This window comes from Elgaria multicarinata, chromosome 3, assembly GCF_023053635.1.
Source record: "Elgaria multicarinata webbii isolate HBS135686 ecotype San Diego chromosome 3, rElgMul1.1.pri, whole genome shotgun sequence".
Lineage (NCBI taxonomy): Eukaryota > Metazoa > Chordata > Lepidosauria > Squamata > Anguidae > Elgaria > Elgaria multicarinata.
The window spans coordinates 97,692,513-97,717,902 of record NC_086173.1 but is presented as its reverse complement, the minus strand read 5'-3'; the positions used below and the strand labels follow the sequence as shown (position 1 = coordinate 97,717,902).

Here is a 25,390-nt window from a genome sequence, read left to right as displayed (position 1 = left end):
CAGAGAGCTTCGGCTATTGGGCGGTATAAAAATGTAATAAATAAATAAATAAATAATAAATAAATAACCATGGTCAATTTTCCTAGCGGAGGGCGGTAATGCACATAAATCAATGCAGCCAGTCCACACTGCTATACAGGATTCTCTACTACAGTTTATTATACACATTTACACTCCACGAATACAAAAAAAATCTGTACACTTCACATTACAGTACGTACTAGCCACCAGTTGCTAGCTAATATGAGGACACTAACAGGGCCCCGATACAGCTGCCCTATAACAGGCAGTGGGGCTGCGCTCGTGTCCCTGGGATTCCCCCAGTGACACACTCCGGGATGGCGTTCTCGAACGCAGACAGGTCAGCCCTTCCCTGTCCACAGCCATCTCCCCCTCAGCACCAGGAAGCGTCTTGTTCTGCTTCCTGGCTCCAGGTGCCGCAGACCGGCCTGCCTCGCCCCTCCAGCATCACTTCTTCATCTTCATGTCCGCTTCGATGGCGCAGCGGCGTCCTCTGGTTCCCCCATCCTAGTCAAAACGCAAAGGGTGGGGGAGGGAAGCACTGTTATTAGCAAGCTTAGAGCAAAAAGAACCAAGATGGTTGGCTGCCATCTGTGTTACTAGGAAACACTGGGCGCACAGATTGGCAATGCTGTGATCCGCCCTAAAACACAGGGGGCGGCTATAGGACCACTGCCTGCGGTGGGTCTGTGTGTCAACTTGGGGACAAGGGACGGGGACCTAACGTGCTCGGGGACTCTTGGCTGCTTTTGCCCCATGTGATAACGAGTTCCAGGTCTATGCTTCCAGTGGGCAGAAGGGGTGCTGGCTAACATACCTGCTTGACTGCTGCTCTTTAGAGAAGCTCTCTTCCAGCTGAAAGACCCTGGCACTATCTCCCTAGTATCTCCAAACCGCGGCTCTCCCTGAATGAAGAGTTTACTTCCTTCTGGCTGCCTTTTCTCATACGCTTCGCTGTCTTTAATAGATAAGTATTAGAAATGGACCCCCTCCCCAACCCTGCACTCTTGGATGGAGAGAATGAAGCCACCAAAGCTTCACCTTTTCCTTTTCGGCAAGTCATCAGATTTCTTAAAGCAGGGCCATAGTTGCTTGGACGTCCACGGAAGGAACAAACCAACCAGTGCACTTTAGTCTCCTTTGTCGTGTGCACAATTTAGAGCTCTCTCGTAAGTCTATAGTGAGAAGTGCATAAGAAACAGCAGCTCACTAGTCACTTCTGGCTCCCTTTCCATCTTAGCTACTTAATCCAGGAGAACGGGGGCAGAGCCGTCCAGACTGTTTGGCTAAAGGCCTGCAGCAATGGAGCACAAAAACTGGGGGCGGGGGAATGCCATCTCTCCCTGATGAGCGGGCAGGACAAGAGCTGGGGCGGGGTGAGGCGGGGCCCTCCCATAGAAAGGAAAGAACAAATCCAAGAGGGGGAAAATGACAGGACCCTGGCTTAAACACAAGTAGCCCATTCAGGATATCCTCCCCCTCCTCTGATGGAGGTGTGTGATACACAACCTCTTAAATCAGGGATGGGGAACATGTGTGCCCCCCCCCCCCCCCCGCAGACACTGCTGGGCAGCAAGTCCTATCATTCCTGACCATTAGCCATGTTGGCTGGAGCTGATGGGAGTTGAACAACATCTAGGTGGCCACAAGTTCCCCATCCCCATCTTACATAAAATAAAATATAAAAGACTACAAAATTATACCTCTCAGGGCTGATTCAAATGTTATACCTTTCAGGGGGGGATTTTGTTAGGTTGTTGCAGCCTTTTGAGATTTTATCTGCTGGATTTTGTTGCTTTTAGTCTCTGTTGTGCTTTTATATTGTATTTTCCACATTTTGTACTGAATTGTATTTTTAATGTTTTATTTTATTTCTATCCCCGGAACACTGTGGTGTAGAAAGTCAAGGAACTTTATATATAGTGGAGGTATACTTGATAAATAAGTTAAAATGAACAAATCACATATGTTGTTTTTCCTACACATGAGCCAAGGCATGAAATGCCTGCCCTTTTCTATTTGGATGTGCAGACCTGGGTTCAAGCTACAGTTGGCAGTAGCTTCTCAACTCAGGGCAAAACAGATACATGCGTTGTAATATGTACACCATGTATATATATTTTTCCTACATAGGTTTAGCGAAGAATGATATATGAAGCAACCCTAATGAAACTACACAACAATATGTGATGTATACACTTAGATTCAGACTGACTCTGTACCCCCATTCCGCAAAAACAGCATATGGAGACAACAAATGTAAACATTATGAAGGAAACAAAGCTAAAGACAGAAAATGCTAAAGAGAACGTTGGCTGATGGGCAGTATAAAACTGTAATAAATAAATAAAATAAGGCCCAGGCATGGGACACTTAAAATCAAGCTCTTTAGCTAAATAAACCCCAGAGGCATATACAGTTGCATCAGATGGATAAGTAGCAACTAGGCAGGGAAATTTACCAAACTGGTTGAACTGGGGAAATCAGAGTCAAAGCCAGGAAGGTAGGACTCAGATCATGGAAATGAAAAGAAGAGATCTGCAGCCAATAAGCTGAAAGGAAATAAAAACCCCTTTTCCAGCAGTACAATCACGAAACACACTGGGGTAGATACATTTCCCATGATTCACTGGCCTTGATAGGACTACAGTCCTACTGCCATTTTAGGAAGCCCTTCCTTATATTGGCAATGCCTCCACCTTATTGAATACTTACGAAGAGTGAAAGAAGGAAGGCTGGGGAGCCCATTGGCACACTGTCCTGTTTAAAGACAAACAGAGGTAGTGAACGGGTTTGGCAGGGACACTCCCAAAGAAGCCCAATGCCTGGTCACCCTCCAGAACTCACCCTCCTCCCTTCTCTAAGTGGCTCTCCTCACTTGGCAGATTATGCCAAACTCCTGCCAAAGAGATCAAATCCCAGGGGACGCTAGCTTGGCTGCAGAGAGAGCTCCAGGACAAGGAGACTGCAATCCGAGGCACACTTACCTTAGAGTAAGCCTCATGGAACACAATGGACTTGATTCTGAGTAAATGTGCTTAGGATTGCACTGGGAATCTCCTTCTGCCATACACTGGGGCACTCGCGTGTCAGGTAGCTCCCACAGTTCATACGATACTATCAGGCGTCACGTACCAACACAACTTTAATCGTCTAAACACCCAAGAGTGTGCCTCAGTTGGGGTCAGTGCTGGTAAGTGAAGTCCTCCAGTTTCAAGTTTGGGAAAGTGGAGTTCTCTGGGTTCTGCCTGGCTCTACACCTACTCAGAGCTGTTCTTCACAGACTTAATCATCAGCCCTATCCCCTCATCTGGTAGCAACCCTTGACTTCAAGGATCAAATTAATCTGCCCGTTTACCAGATACTGAAGACTGGTGGGAGGCTGCCACAACCATCTTTGTTACTAATTCAACCCAAAGATGAGCAGGGTGCAAAGCTGCTCTAAGCCCCCCTCCACATGGATGCATTCGCCAAAGGCCTCAAACCATCTCCCCCAAACAAAGCCAAGGTTCACCAGCTCTCGTTAGCCCCCACCTTCTCTGAAGCATCTTGTTTCCGAGTGGAATCTCGTCCACGCAGACTTTTTGCACTGATCCCAGACTCAGACGTCTGCATGATCAGCTGTGTGGCTAGAAATTGCTGCAAGAAACCACATAATAGCTATTAGGGTTCTCAACATGCATGCAAGTTTAGTGGCTCGCTAGCACCACTTTGGAGGCAACTTTAGTTCACTGAATGGTTTCTAAGCCTGCATTCCTTCTGACTGATCTTGGGACGTGTGCTAGGATAGTCAGACATCACACTTGGCTGGCCAATCAATTTCTTTCTTGGGGAATCTCACAAGCCAATAAGACATTCGAGATGCCACAAGGAGCAGGGGGCTTCCCTAACCTACTCAGCACCTCCCATACCAAGTCAGGATAGAACTGCTGCCCCACTGTGGGCCTTTACCTGGATCTGCTCCAACACGTCTCGCTGCATTTCCACAGCCATGTGGTAGACATCATGGTCGGAGCTGTTGTACATGACAGCATTCTGGAACATCAGCATGATGTCCCGTTGGAACTCCGCTGTGGTCCGGATCAGCCCATTCTCGATATTCTTTTTAATGGTTGATAAATCCATTGGCCTGTCAAGGAAGCATCCAAACAAGCCTTGTCATTATCATCTAAGGTAAAATCTATTTATTTGTTTATACAGCCTAAAAGGCAAATAGTAACTGTCTATGCCAGGAATCTGATTTCTGCACCTTTTCAACTATACTGGCTGAACAGACCCTCCCAAGTACATGTTACAAGTGCTTTGCCTCTCTCCTGAAACCAGCAGGCTGACTGGCAATTTGTGCTGGTCTGTGACAAATGGAAATACCCATACAAAAGTGGTTACCAACCTCTGTACAATGCTGTGGTAACCTGGAGCGATATCATCAGTCACGGGTTGCAAGAAGACATTGGCATACCTGTACCAGGAAAAAGGGATTAGAGAGTCCTCATAAATGACACAAAACAGGCTGCTAAAAGCCTGAGTCTACTCTCGGCCAAAAGCAGTTAACACAATACCCAACTGGAGAAAAGCCTGGAACGTTTTCTAAACCTTCTACTCATTCCTTTACTCAATAGGTTACATGCCCAGGGGGGAATTCTGCAACTTGACCTACATTCTATGACTTGAGTTACAGGAAGAGGAAATTGCATCTGTATCGATGTGCCCATTCTGTCAAATTGGCAACGCAGAGTTGGGACAAAGAAAATACTGAGCAGTAACAGATATGTAGAGTCAAATGGATGAACTGGAAGGTGCACTGAGATGTGCTTTTCCCTGACCCCTGTATTGACAATCTGTTGCAGCAAAAAAATTAAAATTAAAAAAACAAAAAAAACAATGAAGAGTCTTGTGGCACCTTAAAGGCTAAAAAAAAAATTCTGGCATAAGCTTTCTGGGCAACGTCCACTTCATCAGATGCATGAATGCATCTGAATGCAAAAGAAACCTTTTGATCAACTAAAAACGAATCAGGTGACACTTGCTACAACACAAACATATAGCAATCCTCCTCCTCTTCCTATATACTGGGGCATTGCAGGCAAGTCCCAGCACCACTGATTTACCTGTGATTGGCTGCTGCTCTCCAAACCAGCATAATAGCCTTTTTCCAGATCTTCTGAGCTTGAATCGCTTCCTGATCCTCGCTGCAAACAGAGCTGGAGGGAGGGGAAAAGGGAGAGGCATTCATCGGAAAATGAAACACAGAGGCGCTCTAGAGCAAAGCACAGCCTACAGGATATGGCCAAGCAACTATCCAGGCCTCCCAACATGTATCCCTGCCTGCGTCACATTTCTCCAGGTGAGCAAACGTGATCACTGGCCTCCTTGCAGCTGGAGTCAAAGCACAAGGCTCTTCCACCCAGCACCACAAGATTCCCCAGCTAATGCGCTACAGACCACTGTGCAAAGGGACAAAGTTCGTCTCAAGCTTCCACAACCTCTGGGGATGTCCACTGAGTAGATGGAGGTACACCAATACTCACAACTGTGAGGAGGCAGGGCTGCTGGGGATGGAATCAGCCAGGGTGTGAGACTGCAAAGGTGCGTTATGGATACTGAAGCCATCATCGCTCTCGCTCACAGGGGGCTCATTGTCCATCTCTGAGAGATAGCCCTCACCCGGATCTTCCTCTTTGGGCTCCTCTAAACTGGCAGCTTCGCTGGCCCCGTCCTCCTCGTCCTCTTCACCCTGAGCATCCCGAGATGCAGGAGGAAAAGCCCCAGCAAAGCATCAGCACCACCAAGGTATAAGGCTGCCCATGGCAGCACTTGCACCGGCCTCCGCTGATGGCGGCCGAGAAAGCCAAAGTCACACATGTGTCCTGCCTCCACCTACTCCAGTCTGCCAGAACAGGCTCGGGGAGAGTGCCTTGTCAGTTAACTTCCCCACCTGATGTTCCTGTGTTTTTCAGAAGGGCTCAATTTTCACCATTGTGTGAAGTCATATTGGTGGTGTGGCAAGGCAGGGCCTTCTCAGCTGTGACACCTCATCGAAAGCTGCATCTGCCTCCTCCACTTCCCTACTTTTGACAGATGGTGAAGACCACTTTTTTGCGTTGGGCTTTTTACCGAAACTGAGCCTCCCACAGCCCCGTAGCTTTCTTCCTGATTTTTATAGAGAGATTATTAAATCATGGGGGGAGGGGCAGCTTTGGCTAAAAAAAAAGCAGCCCAGAACTAAACATACACAGATCGCTGCGACGGAGGCCTCGCCCTTCGCTTCCAGGAAGGTAACTTAGCTTTTCCTTCCAGCCTGTAATTTCTGGGCACTTGGACCTATGCTGGAGTGGTGCACTGCACTCCTTCTGGCTTCCGTCGCCTATGGGCTAAGATGCAACGCAAAGAGCTAACCATCTTAGGAAATTGGGAGGATAAAGAAAATACCTTCATCTGGTGTTCAAACAGAGCTTGGGCTTCCTCTTTCATTGATTCTGGGAAGGGGAAACAAAAAGAAAAAGATGGGAGCAGGGGTGGGGGAGGAAGAGCTGAATTCCAAGGCCATTTTCCAAGCGGTCATGCTCATCGGACACCTCCCGGCCTCCCTCCCTGGAAGCCAGTTGCAACCACCCCAACAACCCAAGTTGGTTACCTGAAAGCTCGTATTTGTGGTGGAGGTCTGCTTGTGAGGAGTCTTCACTTACACTTGGAGCATGAGGAGAGGACGTCTCATCGTCAGGGGGGAGCTAGAAAGAAAAAGGATGCCCTGATGTGAGTATGAGGACCAGCTTCCTGCACAACTCACTTGAAAGCCACCTGATGACATCAGGGCTACAAAACCAGGCAGTGGGGCAATGAAACCCCCCCACACACACACAGCTGCATCCACAGCAAAGCTCTACACACCTAGGGAAATGGCACCTCAAGGATTGAACAGGTGGCCAAAGGAGCGGGTGCACCCACAAAATCAAAGAAAATAAAATCAAGAATCCGGCACTGAGAACCCTGGTTTTCATTAAAGGAGGCATGGCGGGGAAGGGCGGGAATGACCACCCAAGTTTCTAGGCCTGTGGCCATTCTTGTCGCTGACGGCCATCTTGGATAGGATGATTCAGTCAGCCAGCAGCGCGTCCAAGACTTGGACATATGTGGGACATTTTTGCAGCAGTCTTGGAAGTGAGAATAGCCAAACAAAGTATCCAAAACTCCTTGTCACTCCTTCTGACTAGCAGAACAAGAACCTATTATCCAAAACAAGAGAAGTTCTGCAAATTTTTCTCAACTGGCCTACATTTCTATAACTCGCCCACATTTATGCTTGGTGCAATTGTGTTTGTTGCCACATTCATGTAGATCTTTTCTTTGCAGAGATTTAGGACAGCCAGAGTGCAGAATTTTAACGTCTCAGCCCAGAGTATTATGATGCTGTCAATGGGGCCCACAAATAAAATCGGGACTAAGCGCAGATGCTAGAAACAGCTTCAAACCGGGGTGGGTGCAGGCGGGCTTCCGCTCTTCCCATTCATCACTGATCAGCCACTTCACCACCTATTTACCTACCTCTGTCTTCACTGTACTGTGATCCATTTCATCCTTGGCTGATTCCATCTCCATTTCAGAGCCCTCCAGGCCAGCAACAGCCGTCTCCTCATCTTCGGAGATTGGACCCCTCAGCTCAGGGGCGTCACTCATCCTGGCTGCTCGTGCGGAAGCTTCCTCAGAGCCCAAATGGACCTGCCCCTGCTCAAGGGGCTCCACTTTAATGTCGGCCCCCAGATCCCCAATGCTCATCAGGTCTCGGATCCCCTTCGCCTCCGATTCCTCGCAGTCGGGCCTCTCCTGCTTTACGGTCACAGCCATTTGGGGCAGCGGATTCTGCTTCTCATGCTCCTGCTGGATCGGTTGCTCCCGCTGAAGGGGGTGCTCCCAGGGGCCGGTCAGCGACTGAGGGTCCTCAATCTCTTCACAAAAAGACAAAGCAGCCTCGACTGCTGCCACATCCAAGACCTCGGGATGGTCATCCACCTTCGCCGACAAGGACACAGATAACAAAAATAGACGATGAGCGAGGCGGAAGGCCACTGCGATGAGGGCAGGAGGAACAATGCGCCCTTCTGTTTCAAAGGCCAGGATGCAATGCATTGGGGTAAAATCCAATGCAAGTCCTACTTCGAGTAGGCCCACTGGCATGAACGGGACTTGTTCGTCATGGCTAGCATAATTCCCATTCATTTCAGTGGGTCTGCTCTAAACATAGCTTATAGATTTTACCCTGTGGTAGAGCACAGACTGAGGCATTTTTTATTAGCAAGATTTCCCAAAGGGGACATGCTCTTACTACATTTCAGCACCTGAACCTCTAAGAGCCACATAAGGATTTTGGGGCTGTGGAGGGCTGTAATCAGTGCAAAGCTTCTTTTTGGAACAAGATATTTTCACTTTGGCTATACATATCCAAGGATTTTAAAAATAGGCAACACTACTGTCTACTGTCCTGCATTGAGCAGGGGGTTGGATCGATGGCCTTATAGGCCCCTTCCAGCTCTACTATTCTATGATTCTATGACAGGAGGGGCCTTGTCAAAAACCAAGACAAGCAGGTGGTCTCTGTCTTTTTAGATCCCCTTCTCCGAAGTTTCTCTGGCACCAAGTGCACCCTCACAGACGCGGCTTCAGCACTCCTGCATACACAGCAAATCCAACACTAGCTGGCGCCTAAGCTGGTATGTTGCTTGAGCCAAGTTTTAATCTGTTGGATGTTGTTATTTTGTTCTTATGGGTGTGTTTTATTTGTGTTTTATTGGATTAATGTTGATCTGTTTGTTTATTTATTTTATAAATCTACAAGTCACCTTTTGGCCCAAAGAAGACCATCCCCCGCCCCACCCCGGCAGCTTACCATTAAAACTTAAAACAATTTAAATGCTTTAATTTTTTTTAAAAAACAACACTTTATAAAACAATTTGAAAGCATTAAAACAAATGTAAGACATAAGAACATAAGAAGAGCCCTGATGCTGGATCAGACCAAGGGTGCATCTAGTCCAGCACCCTGTTCACACAGTGGCCAACCAGCCATCAGCCAGGGAGCCACAAGCAGGACATGGTGCAACAACACCCTCCCACCCATGTTCCCCAGCAACTGGTACATATAGGCATCACCAGCAGCAGATTTAGGAGCAGGGGAGAATCTTAAAAACAGAGTGCAGTGCTAACGCATTTAAAATACTAAAAAGCCATATGGAACAAAAAAATTTAACAGCCCACCTAAAGCTGAACAAAATAAGAGTTTAATTATAACATTGCTATTTTATTGGAAAAACAGGATAGAAGTTTAAATAAATAAATGTACACAATCGTGGCGACAAGATCAAAGCACAACAAGAAATGATCCAACTGAAATATCCAGTTGGCTGTCACAGGTTGGTCAGATTACTGCTGTTGTTTAATAGGTCACATTTCAAGTATTGCTTTTAGCCTTTGCAAAGAAAAAACTGACTGCAAAGCACAGCAAGTGCCTTCACCCTGGTCTCTGAAAATCAGCCTGAATGTGAAGGCCTTGCACTGCTTTCAAAACATGCTTAGGCTTTTGCAGTTGTTAAGAAAGGTGCTCCCTAATAGGGGCAGAGTCACGAAGAATCTCCACACATCTCGTGATATGCAGACTGATTTCACAGAGAAGAAAAACAAGGGAGCCGCCTCGGTCCAAGGTTACCCACATTTGCCCACCATGGCGAGCACCCCTGGCCCCTAATGCCACAAGCTTCTCCCAAGCCGGGAGCCTCCCCCCGCTGCACTTGGGAAGACTCCAAGCACCGCCAAAGCTCAGCATATTTCCGGAGTCGGGAGAGCGGCAGATCTGTAGGGACCAGCAACGTGTGCCAGTTCAGGTGAATCTCTGGTCTTGGTCAGTTTTAGAAACTGGAACCGACTTGGGCATGAAGGATCAGCAACTTCGATACGGAGAGAGGAACTAATGCCTTAGTGCTCTGGGGATCCACAATGGTAAGAAGCACCAGGAATCAACAGTACAGGCCTCTAGAGCATTTACCTTGTCCTCAATGATGGCTATGATGTCCCCAACCGTCTCGAAGTCCAGTTCTTCCCCAGTGTAGGAAGGCTCTTCCCCTGTGTAGGAAACTGCAATGTCCATCTTCTCAGCCAGATCTAGGTCTTCCTTCCCATCCATGCTATGGTCTTTGGAAGTCCCTACAGCACCAGATGCCCCAGAGCCCAGGCAATCTTTCTTGATGGAATCAATGATCATGGAAATTTCACTGCTGTCCATTGACACTGTCACAGTGTGAGGATCAGGCACTGCCTCCATGGAAACACAGGTGTTGGGCTGACTCACTGGACAAGAGTGACAAGTCAAGTGAAAGCCTGGCAGCTGCGCCAAGCAGCAGCGTGGGTCAGATCAAGAAATCAAAACGCATTCCACAGCCCCAGACAAAGGCACATGCAGGCGGGCGCCCCCCCACCCCCAATCGCTGGAGTCAAAACAGGAGCCGTCTCTTTTGCATGGCAGTCTAGCTCCAGCCCCCTCACTACCTTCACCCCCAAATCCTCTGCTCCTGCACTCTGACTGAAACCCGGGGGTGGATGGGGGGAGGGGGTGGGGTGGGCTGGGCTCTTCTTGTCAACCTCAGGCCAGCCATTCGCCCTGCACTGGCAAGCGGTGCTCTTGGAGCCCCAAGATCCACCCCGCCCCTCCGGCTACAGATCTGAGAGGCCCACAAGCCCGCATTCGGGCAGCCCTTCTGCCGCACCTACGGGGGAACGTCTTCTGCAAGGTACTGAGTGACATACGAGTGCAAGGACGCACCTGTCGCTACGCTTTCGGGTGTTGCAGCGGGTGTTGCAGCGGGTGGCGCTTGCAGCGTGGGCACCATGACTAGGGTTGCCTGAGACACGGACTCTACGGGGGGAGGCAGGAGTTTGGCTGGAGGTTCACTGGCAACAGCAGAAAAGGAAGCAAGCGATGTGGTGAATTGTGTTGGACCAGCTTCTAAAAGGCGGGAGAGAGTAGGAGCACCTAACAAAGGACGAAGAGGGGAGAGGCGCATTAGCCGAGAAGCAGCAGCTACAGAGGACGACAAAGCCAGCCAACCCTGGGTTCTCGTCTGGAAGAACCGCTGGCCCCGCCAGGCTTGCATCGGAGGGCACGGTCGCAGAACTGGGTACAGGCAGCTGTCCCAGGTTCCCCCGAAAGGGCCCCAGGAGCACGGATACAAGCAAGGACACAGGGCGCTTTGAAAAGGAGGGCCGGCAAGACGTTGTACCAGCAAAAATTCCAAATTCTGCACCAAGGAAATCCAAATCTGGGGTCAACGCGCCACGTTTTGGCACACTGGATATCTGCATAGCTATCTCTGAACTAGCAAAACCAATTCCACGTTCGGATTTTGCAAGTTTGAAGGATTCACAGTGTTTTGGCGCAGAGAGAGCAGCACACGGGAAGGAAGGGTCGGCTGTGGGTCACGTTGGATGAAGAAAGATGGCACAGGGAACGCTAGGAGCTGTGGGGAGCAGATGGCCTCTGGCCCTGGAAGCCTCAGGCAAAGCTTCAGCTGGTTCCTGAGCTTTCAGCTGCATATGGAGCTAACGTTTTCCTTCCAGGGAACGACTTACTGATTTTTAAAACAATATATAGAAAGCCAAGTTCTGCATCACAGACAAGATCATATAGACTGTAAGTAGACATAGTGATGCAGAACTCTAAAAGCAGGACAACGCATAAATGAGGTTTAAAAAAAGCCCAAAATTGGCACCCAAAAAAGGTGGATTCAGGACCCATATAAAGACTTTTCTCCCCTTCCCTAACCCCAACATTTGTGCTTCCATTGGGCATTACACACTTCCAAATTAATTTTCATTGTTTTAAGGCAGGGGAAAGTAGATCTTGAGATGTTTTGGACATCAGTTCCCAGCATTCCTGACCATTGGCCATGTTGGTAGCGGCTTCTGGGAGTTGCCATCCAAAACATTTGCCTTCTGCCCGTTCCTGCTTTAAGGGGCTAGAAACTTGCTTTTTCAAAAAACAAAGAAACCATTTAAATTGAGATTTTCAGCATACTTAATCTACAAACACTACAGGTTTTTTAAAAAATGTTTGCACGAGCCGATCAGAAAATGAGTAGTGCTTGTATAGCACAACTAGGCACTTTACAATTAGAAGAAAAAAATAACACACCAAAGGACTCTGCCCAGAGGCTCAGATACATCTTAAGATGTTGTACAAATATGCACAAAATAGCAGCAGAACAAGTATCAAAAGGAAGAGAATTCCAAAGATAAGGACTAGCAACAAAGGGAAGGATGAACTGGAGAGGAAGCAGGGTACGGTTTTACAAGGAAATACGTAACAGAAGAAGGGAGAGAATCAGAGGGAACAGATAGTTGAATGGGAGATAAGGGAAAAGAAGAAACAAGGGAATGGAATGATTCAAAGATTTAAATTCACCAACCTGGTTCCCTCCAGATGTTTTAGACTACAGCTCCCAGAATTCCTGATCTCTAGCCACGGGGCTGATGGGAGTTGAAGTCCAAAATATTTGGAAGGCACCAGGTTGGACAAGACTGACCTGGTCTTTCATAGTCTCCTTTTTAAAAAACAAAACCAAACCAGCAAATATTCACACACTTTCAAATAGGATCCCTGCCCTCAATATAAAACACCAGAACAAAAGAAGGAAATGAGAGAAAAACAACACCGGTAACGTAAGGCGGCCTACCTGAAGCAGCAGGGGACGCAGGAACAGTGGTCGAAGCGGGCTGCATTTCCCCGCCATGCAACAATGGCAGAACTCCTCCCACCTCCAGGAGGATACCAGAGCTGCTTGCGTGACCAGAAACAATGGACATCTCACTCTCGCCCACCTGCCAAAGGACATTGGGAGACTAAGAACCGATGTGTGGCCCATCCCACTGCTGCACCCACCCCAAGGTCTCACCTCTGCACCCAGCTGCCACATGCTGCACCCCAATCACACCGTTTCAGGTTCTCTCTGCTGAGACACTCCTGCTCTCTAGCTGCCACCCTGTCCCATTTAAGCAAGGGAGCAGCAGCATCAAAAACAGCAGCGGGGCAGAGCAGGGGGGGAGAAGAACAAAATCCCCTCATTCCTGTCCATCTCAAAAGAGCCGTGTGCTTCCCAGCCCTGACTTAGAAACTCGTGTTGGCTTCGCTATCTTGGGTTAATACGCCATACAAGGCAGCTTGGCTCAAAAAGCAAAATTTGGGGCTTCCCTAGGAAACCAGGGAAACTTTGGCAAGTCCACTTCCTTAGGTTAATCAATGCCAAAAGACTCAAAAAGGAACACGTCGGCTTAAAAAGCAGAGAATAAAAAGCAGGCGTGGGGTTGTAGGAATAACCAGGGTGTGTACAATGACATTATTGTATTCTCTTAGGGGCACAATCTCCCCCACCCTCCCACATAGAGAGGCAGAGCATTCCCATGCAGAGTGATCCCCACATGGCTCAAGGGAGTTCTCCTCCTCCTCCTCCTCTCCCCACCTGTGCACACATTGCCCCACTGTAGCCCACTGTGCCTGCCCCCATGTACACCCACCAAAGGCATAGGGAGGGAGGACAGAGCTTTGTGGAGATCTCTCCACATGCAGGGAACATATGAAGACATCCAGGCAAATACAAATACACAAAACAGCACAGATCATTATGCACCTCTTGTGAACTTTCCTATAGTTATTGCATGGCTTGCATATCTGCATTAATTCAGATCTCATAATTGTAATGAATGTGATATTCACTGTGTATGCAGATTTTATTTCACTGTCTGTCTCCCCCATCTCTTTGATAGCATCAGTCCTGGCAGAATTTCTTTAACCTCTCCTATGGCTTCAAGTAGCTTACAACGTATTTAAAATTACACACAAACCTTACTAAAAATGGGGTCGGAGAGATCTGATGCTGAAGCATTGCTACCCACATGTGGATCAGACCTTGGATAATTCCCCCCCCCCCACACACACACCAAAAAACACCTCCCAAAACAGCTATCAAGAACAGCCTTTCCCAACCTGCTTGCCCAAGCTGGCTGGGGAAGATGGGAGTTACAGTCCAACACCTCTGGAGGGCAGCAGGTTGGGAAAGGCTGATCAAGAACCCTTAATTTAAAAACACACACACACACATACACACACACACACACAACTAAAATGCCAACCAATTTGCAGCTGTGTTTCCTGAACGTATAGCGAGGGAGCAGAACCTCTTTCAGCATGAGGGCTGAATTCCATTTTGGAGAAGCTTTCAGGGCCCGCATTCCTGCGATAGGCGGGGCTGAAGGCAACAGGAGGCAGGGCCAAAATATTTAAAGCTCTTCCTGTCTGTGACTGAGCCTTGGGGAGGCATTTCAACCTTTCAGAAGGCTGAAAAACTGGGCAGGGGGAAGGGGGAACTGCCCCCAAGCCGGGGAACCACCCAATGACTGGTGGCTGGGGGAAAAGGGGTGGGGCTGAGGGTAGGAGGCATGGGCATCTGGGGAACGCCAAGAGGGGTTGGGCCCCCAGAAAGGCTGGATCTGGTCCCCAGGCCTGAGGTTCTGCCCCCCTGGTGCATGGTCTTCAACCCTGTATCATTCTTGAATAGCACAGTGGTTCACCATGAACTAATCCCCCTCCATCCACCACCACCCCGGTTCAAATATCATCTCAGCCATTAATTCACAGAGTAGCCTTGGCGCAGCCACTTTCTCTCATCCTCCGCCCCCAACTGTAACATGGCTTTTTAAAAATAAAACCGGCCTGCTCTATAGGGTCATTGTACGGAGACTGTGCATATGCAAAGCACTTTGGGAAATGTACTCGAGGAACGCCACGTGTCATTCCGATTCCTAAGGCCTATCTAAGCTTTCCCCTTTAGAAAAAAAATGCTTGCGCCTTTTGCCCTTTGTGGCAAACGTCAGTCACAGAGATTCACCAGGGCAACTGCATATGTAAACAGGGAACTCCATACCAGCCTGGGGCTCGTGGGCAGGAGGCTGCCCTTCTTCAGCAGCTCTGAAAGCAGAGGAGAAGGAGGCGGAGTTGCTTTCTGTCCTAGCATCTTTTTCTGGGCTGAATCATCTGTGACTGGGGTCATGGGGGCATCCAGGGAGGTGGAGCCCATAGGGGTGTCAGGGATCCCAATGAAGGAGGCAACTGGGGTGCTGGGCAATGTCCCTGGAGTTACCTGAGAAAGAAGAAAAACCACACGGTTCAAAGCCACATCCGCACCATCTTGACATGCCCTGCTGAAGATGACCTCCTCCTCCTCCTCCTCCTCCTCCTCCTCCTCCTCCTCCTCCCACCAGGGCCAATAACCCAGCATACCCCAAGCACCTCCTCCATCACTCTTGCTCCCCTCGACCCCCTGTGTGTCTCCACCTTTTTTGTTCCTACGCTCAGCATTACCAGCAAAGTGTGTTCTGCATCCTTGTCCTGCAGCACAAAGCAGACTTTGTTCTCCGGACAAGGTTTTGTTCTCCGGCCTTCTACGTTACAAAAGGCCACCAAAAAGACAAAAGAAAAGAAAGAAAGCAGGAAGTTTTGGAGAGCTGCAGAAAGCCGGGTCTGGCCTAACGGTTTCTCGTGCCTGTCCAATCCTTACCCCAGGACTAGCCTCTTCCACGCTGGGTTGAGACAAGTCCCCCAGAGCGTAGTCTGCGCCTGGCGAGGTTGAGCCTGCTGGAGAACGGACCATCATCCCTGGCAATCTTCGCGATGGGTTCTTAACTGCTTGGCGAGCTGAAAGGGAAAGGCGGGAAAGTACATTCAAAAGGTTCTTGATCAGAACGTTCGACTCGATGGACCCTTGGTCTGATCCCGCAGGGCTCCTCTTAGGTTCAGACCTTGCTAAGTAAGAAATCCCCGCACAAGAGGTGATGATCTTCAAACACCATCCCAACCATTCAGCTGCTTTGGATCGATCTTGAACCCTGGCACAAAGATTCTGAATAAGGAACCCACACGTGGGCAGCTTGGAGCTCTCCAGATATTTTGGACCTCAACATCCATAATCCCTGACCATGGACTATGCTGGCTAGGGGCTTATAGCAGGTGTAGGGTCAAAGGATTGGCAGAGCACAAGGTTGCCCGTACCCTGACGGAACCGGTAGCAAGTCCTTCCTCAGTGGCTCACTGATCGCTAGCTCCACACGACGGGCTCTAAGAGGCCGCTGTCTTACTTCTTTTCGGGCACTTTTCTTATTCGAGGAACACCTTTCATATTCTGGCATCAAAGCCTACCTTCCAACCTTACAAACTATTTTAAAAAAAGAAAAAGAGCAGGGCGGGCCTGTAAAGGCAGTGCTCAAGTACATGGCAGAGGCTGAGGAAATCAGGCGGACCAAACGCTGCTGTAGGCCGCTCCCTTCCTCTCAACTGAACTTTGCCACTCTGAAATTCATCCTACAGGTTTTCATCCTCGGGAGTTTGGTTCTATAGAAAACAAGCTAACCTTGATAAGCAGCATCGGTAGCTTTCCTCTTCACCTCTGCCTCCTCTTCTTCCATTCTTTTCTTCCTGAAGAAGTTCAACAGAGTTCAGGGTTATGCGAGGTTACTGGGTGCAAAGCAGAACGGATGCTTTCCGCTCGTATATTAGACACACAGCCCAGAGTACTTAAAACAATGAGAAACATCTTAGAGTCAAGCCCTGAAGATGACTTTTTAAGCCAAGACCTAAAAAGACTGGCCATATTGTCAAAACCATCTCCCAGGAGCCTCCCTCAAAGCTCTGCTCCAAAGGGCATGAAGGTTTGCAAGACATCAGGTAAGGGTGTGCTAAAAAGAAAACCATGCAAACGTTGAAAAGCTTGTGTACTTATGCCACATGGGGGAATGACACCACACACCAAAGAAGAATACTTTTTTCTGGGATCCTGTTTACACATTCAGCCACTTTGATGATGTGCTAAGGACTGAGCCCAAGGATTCAGATATGCAATCCCAGGCAAAGAAGAAAACGTAACAGGGAAATAATAAGATAACCCACACCACAATGTCATTGTACAGTTCCTCCAGCCTGTGGTCCATATGCCCCGCCTGGATCAGTTCTGCATCCCTCTTCAGCTGCCTGTGCAGGCAAAAGAAAGACAGATTTCATCTAGATGGTCATTATCAACCTGCTCTAAAGTAACCTTGAAGAGCTCCACACTCTGACATGTCTGAGCTGTACCTGTACTTCTCCTGGGTCTCTTTAATCATCTTCTTCAACTCCTCCACCCGTTCTGCTGTCAGTTTTCTCACAATAACATCTTCCACTGTTTCCACCACTTCTCCCTTCTCACCACGCTTTCTTCTGCTCAAAGAAGAAAAAAGGGGGAAACAATCTAGGGACCGAGAACAGAGATGTTCAATCCCCCCAGATGCAACTCCTTCTTTCCACACAAATCCCGCTACTCCATCCCTCCTTCTTATCCCAGTTACCTGTTCCCACTTTCATTACTCTGCAGCCCACTGCAAATGCTGTTGTAATGAATCAGGACTATACTACAGCATTCGAGTAGATGTCTCAGCCAGCCACTTTACATGTCTGTGTTGGAAAGCCTGCTTGTCCAAACATTGTCCAGGTTTTAGGGAGTGCAATGTGCCAAACATACCAGAGCACATGGTTCAGTCACAAGGCAAAGCAACATTTTGTGAACCACCCAGAGAGCTTCAGCTATTGGGCGGTATAAAAACGTAATAAATAAATAAATAAATAACATATATGAGAAAATGTTGGGCTTTTAAGCTGGAGAGCCTCTGCAGCTTTAGGCTTCCTCCTGCTCTTTCCTAGGCAAAGCTCTCAAATTGACCCCCAAGTGTATCAAAGGTTACAAAACTCTGAGGCCGTAGCTAGACGGGGCGATATCCCAGGGATAGCCTGGGATCGTTCCTGTGCATTTACATGATGCACAGGGGATCCCTCCCTATCCCGGGGATCTCGCCCTACACTTCTAGCCTGCTTTTTCTGCAGTCTCGGACTGATCCTGAGACTGCGGAACGTGTGGCTGGGTGTCACGGTTTGTCCCGGCTCCTTGCGAGTAACCGCAAGGAGCTGGGCACAGGGTACGAAGCTCCTCAGGAGCTCTATGCCCATCAGCGGTGGGGTGGGGGGGAGCAGGGAATGTTTTTTTAAAAAACGTACAGTTTTGAGCACAAGCGCTCCATCTCCCTTAAAAAACAACACACACACACACAAAATGGTGGGTGTGATGTCCTTTTCCTTCCTGGATGTCGCACGCCACACGTAGACGCGAGATCGTCACCCTCCGACCCCCTCGTCTAGCTGAGGCCGAGTATGGCCTGCATTTACCTCAAGACTGCAGTGATCCTTGTCCAAAAACACACGGGGGTAAGTTTGAAACAAAACCTTGAGCATTCAGTGGAATGCAGGAGATGTTGTTTGTGACCATAAGTAATGATTGTACAATATATGTTTCAGAAACTATGTAATATGGGAGTCTGTTATGAAAAGCCTTGACCCACTGATAGAAGGTAGGAAACAAAGTTAAACATTTGGGATGGTGGGTTAACTTGAGAGAAAGTATGGTAAGGAGAAGTGCTGTTTTTGTATTATAGTGAATGATGGTTTCTCTTTAGCACATGTTTGTGTTTTAGCATGTTCCTGAAGAAGCACTGTCTTGCGAAACAGATTTATGTACTGGACTTCTGTTGGTGCTATGAAACCTCCACGCTAAAAGCATATTATTGAGATGTGTCTGTCTCTCTCTCTCTCTCTCTCTCTCTCTCTCTCTCTCTCTATATATATATATGAGAAAAATAGATGAGATTGTAATGTGATTTGGTAAAAACTGAAGCCAATGATTTGATTTATGTATATATGGATATAAGTTTATGTGTTTGATTTGTGGCCAATATATATTGTGAAATTGTAGTTATTGTTATACTTATATATGCAATATTGTGACTACTGAACTATTGATAAAAAAGTGGGCCAATACATGGGACAGAGTAATATATAAAGTATTGAAATACTATTGTGATTCAATTTTTGATTGTGGTTGGAGGGTGGATACCCTAGTGTTGTTTGTTATTCATCCAACCATTGCCTCTAATTAGTCTTGCAAGCAGGAAGAGACACAACTGGAGCAAAAAGAAAAGACTTGTGTCTTTTAAAAAGAAAAAGGTCATGTGGACAAGAGCCACCGCCACAGCAGTGCTGCAACAGCAACACATACAAAAACGCTATTTGAATACTCTTGAAATTGATCATGCAAAAAAGACACCTTAAACTCCACAAGATCAATAGATCATCAGCTGGGGGTGGGAGTGGGGAGATTTCATGCATGGCAGAGAAGTGCAACTGTCAGTGTAGGATACTTACTGGAACTCAGATGAAGGAGAACAATGGGATCACAAAACATAGTAGAATAATTGGAGGAAATAGGTTCTGTCTAGTGTATGTAACCAAAGTATTTAGTTAAGGTCAGAATATGCAAGTTCCTATCCAACCAGACTCAAAAAGAATTGTACAGCATTCTTATGTGCTGGTGTAATTTGGCCTAACCAGCAGTTTTATATTTAAAAAGGAGAAGACCTTTCACATAGGCTGGTAATTCACAGCCAGTCGAGAAGCTGTTTTTGACAGCTAAATTATGTCGTCCTTGAAGATGTATGCTTTAAGGTGGATTCCTGCATTAAGCAGGGGGTTAGACCTGATGGCCTTTTAGGCCCCTTCCAACTCTACTATTCTATGATTCTAGATAGGTTTCACTTCCCATACTAGAGTGTTGGGACCTCTCTCTCTCTCTCTTAGGAAAAGCAATTAATATCCCAGGCTGATATGCTTTGAAAACATGGGAAGGTGGCCTGCCAACTCTTGAGAGAGGGAAAAGGCATCTAGCATGCAAACTTATAAAATCCAATCCACAGGCTTTGCACTTTGGTCTCACTCCAAGTGGCAATGTACACACGACCAATTTGCAGAATTTTGGTGGCTCTAGGAACGTCCTGGAGTCTATTGTGGGAACTCCAATAGACATCCAGCTGTGACAGCTTCATTGGCTGGAGAGAAGTGTGAACTTTCTTTGCAGATGTATTTTGCATCCATTTCCTATCAATAAACTGCCATCTTTTTGAACAAGTGGCTTTGTTTCAGCTTGGTAATCAAAGGAATCTAATTTGATTGGGACCTGACAGACTCAGACCCTCAGTTCAACTCACTGAGTTTCAGCTGCTTTGGTCAGCTCTGACCAAATTGCCATTCTCGTTCATTCAGAAACATAACCCAAAAACTTGGTCTTCTTCATTGCACAGTGTCCTCCTTACAATGCCATCTCCTGCCCTGTTCCATTCAAAGGGGGGGGGGGGATAAACATCACTTGGTTCAGTCTTTGAACTCACTTTGGGGTCTCCGTTGTTTCCAGGAGCTCAGAATACTGGGATGCACAATGCTAGAAAAAGAGTACACGCAGTTCTCAGAAAACAATCACTACAAACAATACTAAGAATGTTTGGGTTCAGATAGAAACTAAAGGTAAATTGTACAACACCCATATATTAAAGATACATGGCCCAGGAGCTGGTGGGGGTGAGGTGGCATGTTAATCCTTTGCTGTCAAATTATTTGGATCCCTGCTTGTGTGCAGCTTACTGGCAGAGAGGATGGATGCTGAGTGTGTATGATGGGCTGTTAAAGGAAGTGGTGAGTAGCTGAGTGAATGCATGGACTGCCTGTAGCAGACCTCAATATAGGGGTTTGTTTGAAAAGCTGCAAGTGAGTCTAGAGAGCAGACCTTCTGCACTCCACAATTTCGATGGGGGGTGGGGAAATGCATCACCCTTCACGCGCAACAATTCTGACACTAGAATTAGAGCAGCCGATTTCTACATCGCACACTGCTTGTAGGAGCTAACAGAACCACCACACCGTATGATTGCCCAGCCCAGCTTATCTTCCATGCTCATTCCCTTAGGGCAGGGGTGTTGAACCTCTTTCATTCCGAGGGCCAAATTCCACTTCAGAGAAGCTCTCAAGGACCGCATTCCAGTGGTGAGCAAGGCCAAAGGCAAAGTGGGCAGAGCCAAAATACCAAAACCACCAGCATAGTTTACCTTAAAGCTTTTACTGCCAGCTACTAAGTCTTACGAGAGGCATCACATCCTTTTGGAATGGGGGGAAAAACTGCACAAGAACCAGATTGGTGGTTGGGGGAAAGAGGGTGGAGCCAGGGGGAGGGGTCATGGTCAGCTGGGGAACCCAAGAGGGCTGGATTGGGACTCTGGGAGGGCCAGATTTGTCTCACAGGCTTGAGGTTCTGCACCCTCACCTTAGGGTTTTGGTGGGTGTGGGACACTAATACATTTGAAGCTGTGTAAAGACAGTTGTACTAAGTAACCTTAAATTCCACCCAAGAGCCGATTCACATGTAGCCCACTCAGTGTGCAGAATCAAGCTCACTATTTGGCTGTTGTCATGAGGGAGTACGTTCCTTCCTACCATCCTCTGATATAAACAGCAATGGCCGGATATCACCACCAGCACTTACTTCCCTCCATAGGGAGAAGTGGGCACTGGAAGAGATCCTCATCCTTTGACTTTACTTGCCTTGGCTGCTGAAATGAATAGTGTGATGTGCTCCGTTGGGAAAGGGAGTAAATGCTCACAATGAGCCCCATAGACAGCCATTCCCCAGTAGTGAAATGAAGACCCATTCTTACCTTCTGAGAAAACCAATCAGGTGGGCGGCCTGGCTCTGCAAAGGGTTTGATGGCTCTGCTGACTGACACCCTGGAGAAGAAAAAAGAGTTTTACCATCTTTGCTTCCTTTGTAGGTGAATTATAGCAGAGGTTTCATCTTGCATTCACCGACTTGGGGAAAGCTTGTCATATACCCAACACAGTGCTTTCTTAAAATGAAATGCAATTATTTCATTTTATGTGGTTCCCATAGCAGGTAACAACCATATGTGAGTCACTAAACCCTCCCCCTGTCATTGGTTAAGAGTGGCAGACTAGGAACAAGTAGATCCAGGTTCAAATTTTCATTTACCCATGAAGCTCATTGGGAAATCTAGGGCCAGTCATTCTCTCTCAACCTTACCTACCTCACAGGAATGTTGTGAGGACAACATGGAAGGAGGAGGCCCATGTACGCAAAATTGATTTCCTGGGAGGAAAGGTGCAATATAATCTTTGTAAACTGCCCAGAGAGCTTCAGCTATGGGGCGGTATATAAGTGTAATTAATAATAATGTGTACCTTTTTATTATTACTAATATTAACCGCATGTTCTTATTCTACCCTAGCCACTCAAGGCCAATGTGAATAAAAATGCCTAAAAACTCCTAAATGTTTAAACTCCCAGAACAATTACATGATCTTCCAATAATTCTAGCTTCACATCCTGCCCTCCCTCAATAATAAGATCTTCTAGATTATTACTAAGATCAACAATAAGTTCTTCTAGATTCAAAAACATGACTTTCAAGAAACAGAGAGTTGGCCTTAACAAGTTATACCCCAACAGGTGCACAATTTCTGGCTGGCCTTTGCAGCTAAGCCAAAAATTGTGGTCCCCAAGACCCTGCTCCTCTCTTTGCCACTGATGTCATGCTGTGCCTCTGCACAAAATCTGGGCCAATCTCTTGCTCTCCTCCCCAGCTCCAAATCTGGAGCTAGAAAGAATGGCAGGGGTTGTCCTTCAGGGTAGTCAAGGAACCCTCCTTCCCCTCCTGGGTCCCTTCCCTGTAGAATAGCTTGTGAGGGGGCACTTGCAGCTTTGCCACTGTGCAGCCCAGACATTTGTGACACCTCTGCAATGCAGCAAGGAAACAAGCCCCAAATTTGGAGAGGGAGGGGAGAGGGATCATTACGCAATTACCAGGAAGATCCCCACCAACCTCTTTGGTTTCAAGGTTGAGAGGAATGCTGGGAATCACCACACTGCTGGAGGCCAGCAGAACACTCACCATGGCAAGCAAAAATGTGGGACCTTCCCAGACAGCTACACTATGTTCAGCTTGTCTCCGAGATTCTTAGAGGTAATCACACAACCCCAAAATTTTATTATTTATTTATTTATTTTATTACATTTATATACCGCCCCACAGCCGAAGCTCTCTGGGCGGTTTACAACATTAAAAATAGTAAACATTAAAAGTATACAATTTTTTTTTAAAAAATGGCGGTGCTAGTGGTGGTGTTTCCCCAGAATTTATATACAAAAACATCTAGTTGCCCCAATTACAATCTTGGCCACCAACGGTATGAATAGTGAGACTCAGAAATAATTGGATGTGAACAGATTTATATTTATTTATTTATTGCATTTATATCCTGCCTTTTTTCCTCCAAGGAACCCAAGGTGGCGTACATATTCCTCCTCCTCTCCATTTTATCCTCACAACAACAACCCCGTGAAGTAGGTTGGGCTGAGAGTCTGTGACTGGCTGAAAGTCACCCAGTGGGTTTCCATGGCCAAGTGAGGACTAGAACCCAGATCTCTTGACTCCCAGTCCAACATTCTAGCCAATATACCATATTGGCTCCCTGTTCAATTTTCTATTAAAGCACCATTTCATAAAGTGTTTCCCTTTCAATTTTCATCAATATACACTACTGAGTTACATGTTAAAATTATTATCAGCTCAGGGGTGATTGTTGTCTCTACACTTTTCCTGTTCCGCATTTTTGCTAGATGGGCATTTTTGCCCGTTTAGCTAGGGCTCTGCAGATGGGGAGGGAAGGAGGCTGGAGAAAGCTGGGGATAGTGCATATCCATGCTCCCCCAGCCTCCTCCCCTCCCGGCCCACACAACCATCCCCTTTCTGTTCTGTCCAAGGTTGTCTTTGCGAGCTGGGAGAGGCAGTCAGTGTAGTTCTCTCCAAACTGGCTATGAAGGGGAGGGGAGCTCTGACTCCTGGGTCTGAGGCTGGGGCACTGTCTCTTGACTTGAATCCAGGAATCTGAAATATCCTATAGCCCCTCCAGATGCTGCTTAGGGGCCACAGGATTGCTCTCTAAATTATTTTAATGTAACCCACTATATATTATGTAGCTGAATTAAGCTTCCAAATGCATCCATTAACATATAGAAAATCCTGCCTCGAGTAGTTCTTTGGATTAAATTGTTTTCCATGGTTTCTACAATTCTGGTTTTCACAGTTTTTCAGCATGTACAAAGTTAAGATTACCAATAGCATTTAAATATTTCTGCTGTTTGAAATAACCATCACCACCAATCAATTCAAGAGTTCTGTACAAAGCATACAACTGTACAAGGTACACAACATGTATTCAGCTAAGTTCCAAGACACTATCAGGAACAGAATTTAACAGCAGGTTATTGTAACCATCAGCAATATAACTCTTACCAGTTCTGGTCCCCGCTCCGCATGACAGAAGAAGCCAAACATAGCTTCTCCCGGATAGACCATGGTTCCGTGGGTCCAGCATTCAGCAATTTGTGCTCTGCCATGGAAAAGATAAACATCACAGTGTCGCAACCTGTCCGCATACTTCAAATGGCACCCGCTCAATTCAAATCTACTGCAATCTATGCAGCCTCCAAACTTAATAAAAGGCTCACTACAGCAGCTTTCCCCCACAAAGAGACCAGCTCCCATCATTCCCAGCCAGCTGTCTGGGGATGATGGGAACTACAGTCCAACATATTTGAAAGGCACCCAGTTGGGGAAGGCTGCAGCCTCCATATCCAACTAGACAGCCTCTCCTGAAAATGTCTCATAGTCAGACAGAGGAAACGCTAGGAAAAATCTACTTGCCATAGCTCAGGGGCAGAACACATGAGCGGCATGCCAAAGATCCCAAGTTCAGTCTCCAGGGAGGGCTGCCCAAAGACTCTTGCCTGAAAACCTGGAAAGCCATTGCCAATCATAGTACACAATGCTGAGCCAGAAGAACCAGTGTTCTGTCCCGATATAAGGCAGCTTCCTACGTTTCTACTCCCAGGTATCCTACCTAAGGGGAAAGTGCGCCACCACCTGAGAATTCTTGGACAAACCACCTCACAACAGCCAAGCCCTCCTTAAGGTTTGCCCTTTGGATGCGTGGGGAGGGGAGGCGACTAGAGTAATGTGCTTTCAAAAGTTGCGCGACAGGCAGATATCCGTCCGATGAAGTATCGGAAATGCTGTGATTAGAAAAGCTGCACCTGATGATTTGCTGCCTCTGAGCTCACTCTTAAAGATACAGACGCACTAATACACAAAAAGAGTGGGTTGTGTGGGGAGGATAACCCTATAACCCTGCTACATTCCTCCATCCCAAACGAAAGAGCATCACTCACTACCCGTCCCCGCCGCCATCTTCCCGAAGGCACGGCCGAGCGTGGTGCCTGCTGGGAAAGGGGCTCCCAAGCCTACGGTAGAGCGGCTCTCGACAGAGCAGTGGGAGGAGCTCCGTACGGATAGTCGG

At 47.4% G+C, this 25,390-nt stretch overlaps 1 protein-coding gene across 7 annotated transcripts; it reads right to left on the bottom strand.

Moving 5' to 3' along the window:
- Positions 1 to 134: 134 nt before the first annotated feature.
- BRD8 (bromodomain containing 8) lies at positions 135 to 25,308 on the bottom strand. 7 transcript variants are annotated; one of them, XM_063121010.1, is made up of 22 exons: positions 25,266 to 25,308; positions 24,328 to 24,424; positions 21,673 to 21,742; positions 20,356 to 20,405; positions 17,183 to 17,305; positions 17,000 to 17,080; positions 16,464 to 16,528; positions 15,615 to 15,751; positions 14,982 to 15,197; positions 12,738 to 12,882; positions 10,829 to 11,038; positions 10,055 to 10,386; positions 7,564 to 8,028; positions 6,656 to 6,749; positions 6,451 to 6,497; positions 5,550 to 5,755; positions 5,130 to 5,222; positions 4,412 to 4,480; positions 3,973 to 4,150; positions 3,556 to 3,660; positions 2,737 to 2,781; positions 135 to 528 (listed from the first exon to the last, which is right to left on the bottom strand). In XM_063121010.1, the coding sequence occupies exons 1-22, from the start codon at positions 25,279 to 25,281 to the stop codon at positions 469 to 471; spliced, it is 2,904 nt and encodes a 967-aa protein (XP_062977080.1). In that variant the 5' UTR covers positions 25,282 to 25,308; the 3' UTR covers positions 135 to 468. The 7 variants fall into 7 exon arrangements, with proteins under 7 accessions (XP_062977080.1, XP_062977079.1, XP_062977081.1 ...); XM_063121009.1 differs by having other exon boundaries at positions 25,263 to 25,297; XM_063121011.1 differs by having other exon boundaries at positions 10,055 to 10,356; positions 25,263 to 25,297.
- Between the last annotated feature and the right edge of the window lie 82 nt (positions 25,309 to 25,390).

Excerpts from the sequence above, each read along its gene's own strand:
- BRD8 (XM_063121009.1), bottom strand. Across the intron at positions 20,406-21,672 it reads CTGATTGGTTTTCTCAGAAG|CATTGTGCATCCCAGTATTC; the intron begins GTAAGAATGGGT and ends CTCTTTTTCTAG. Across the intron at positions 6,498-6,655 it reads CCACAAATACGAGCTTTCAG|AATCAATGAAAGAGGAAGCC; the intron begins GTAACCAACTTG and ends TCCCCTTCCCAG.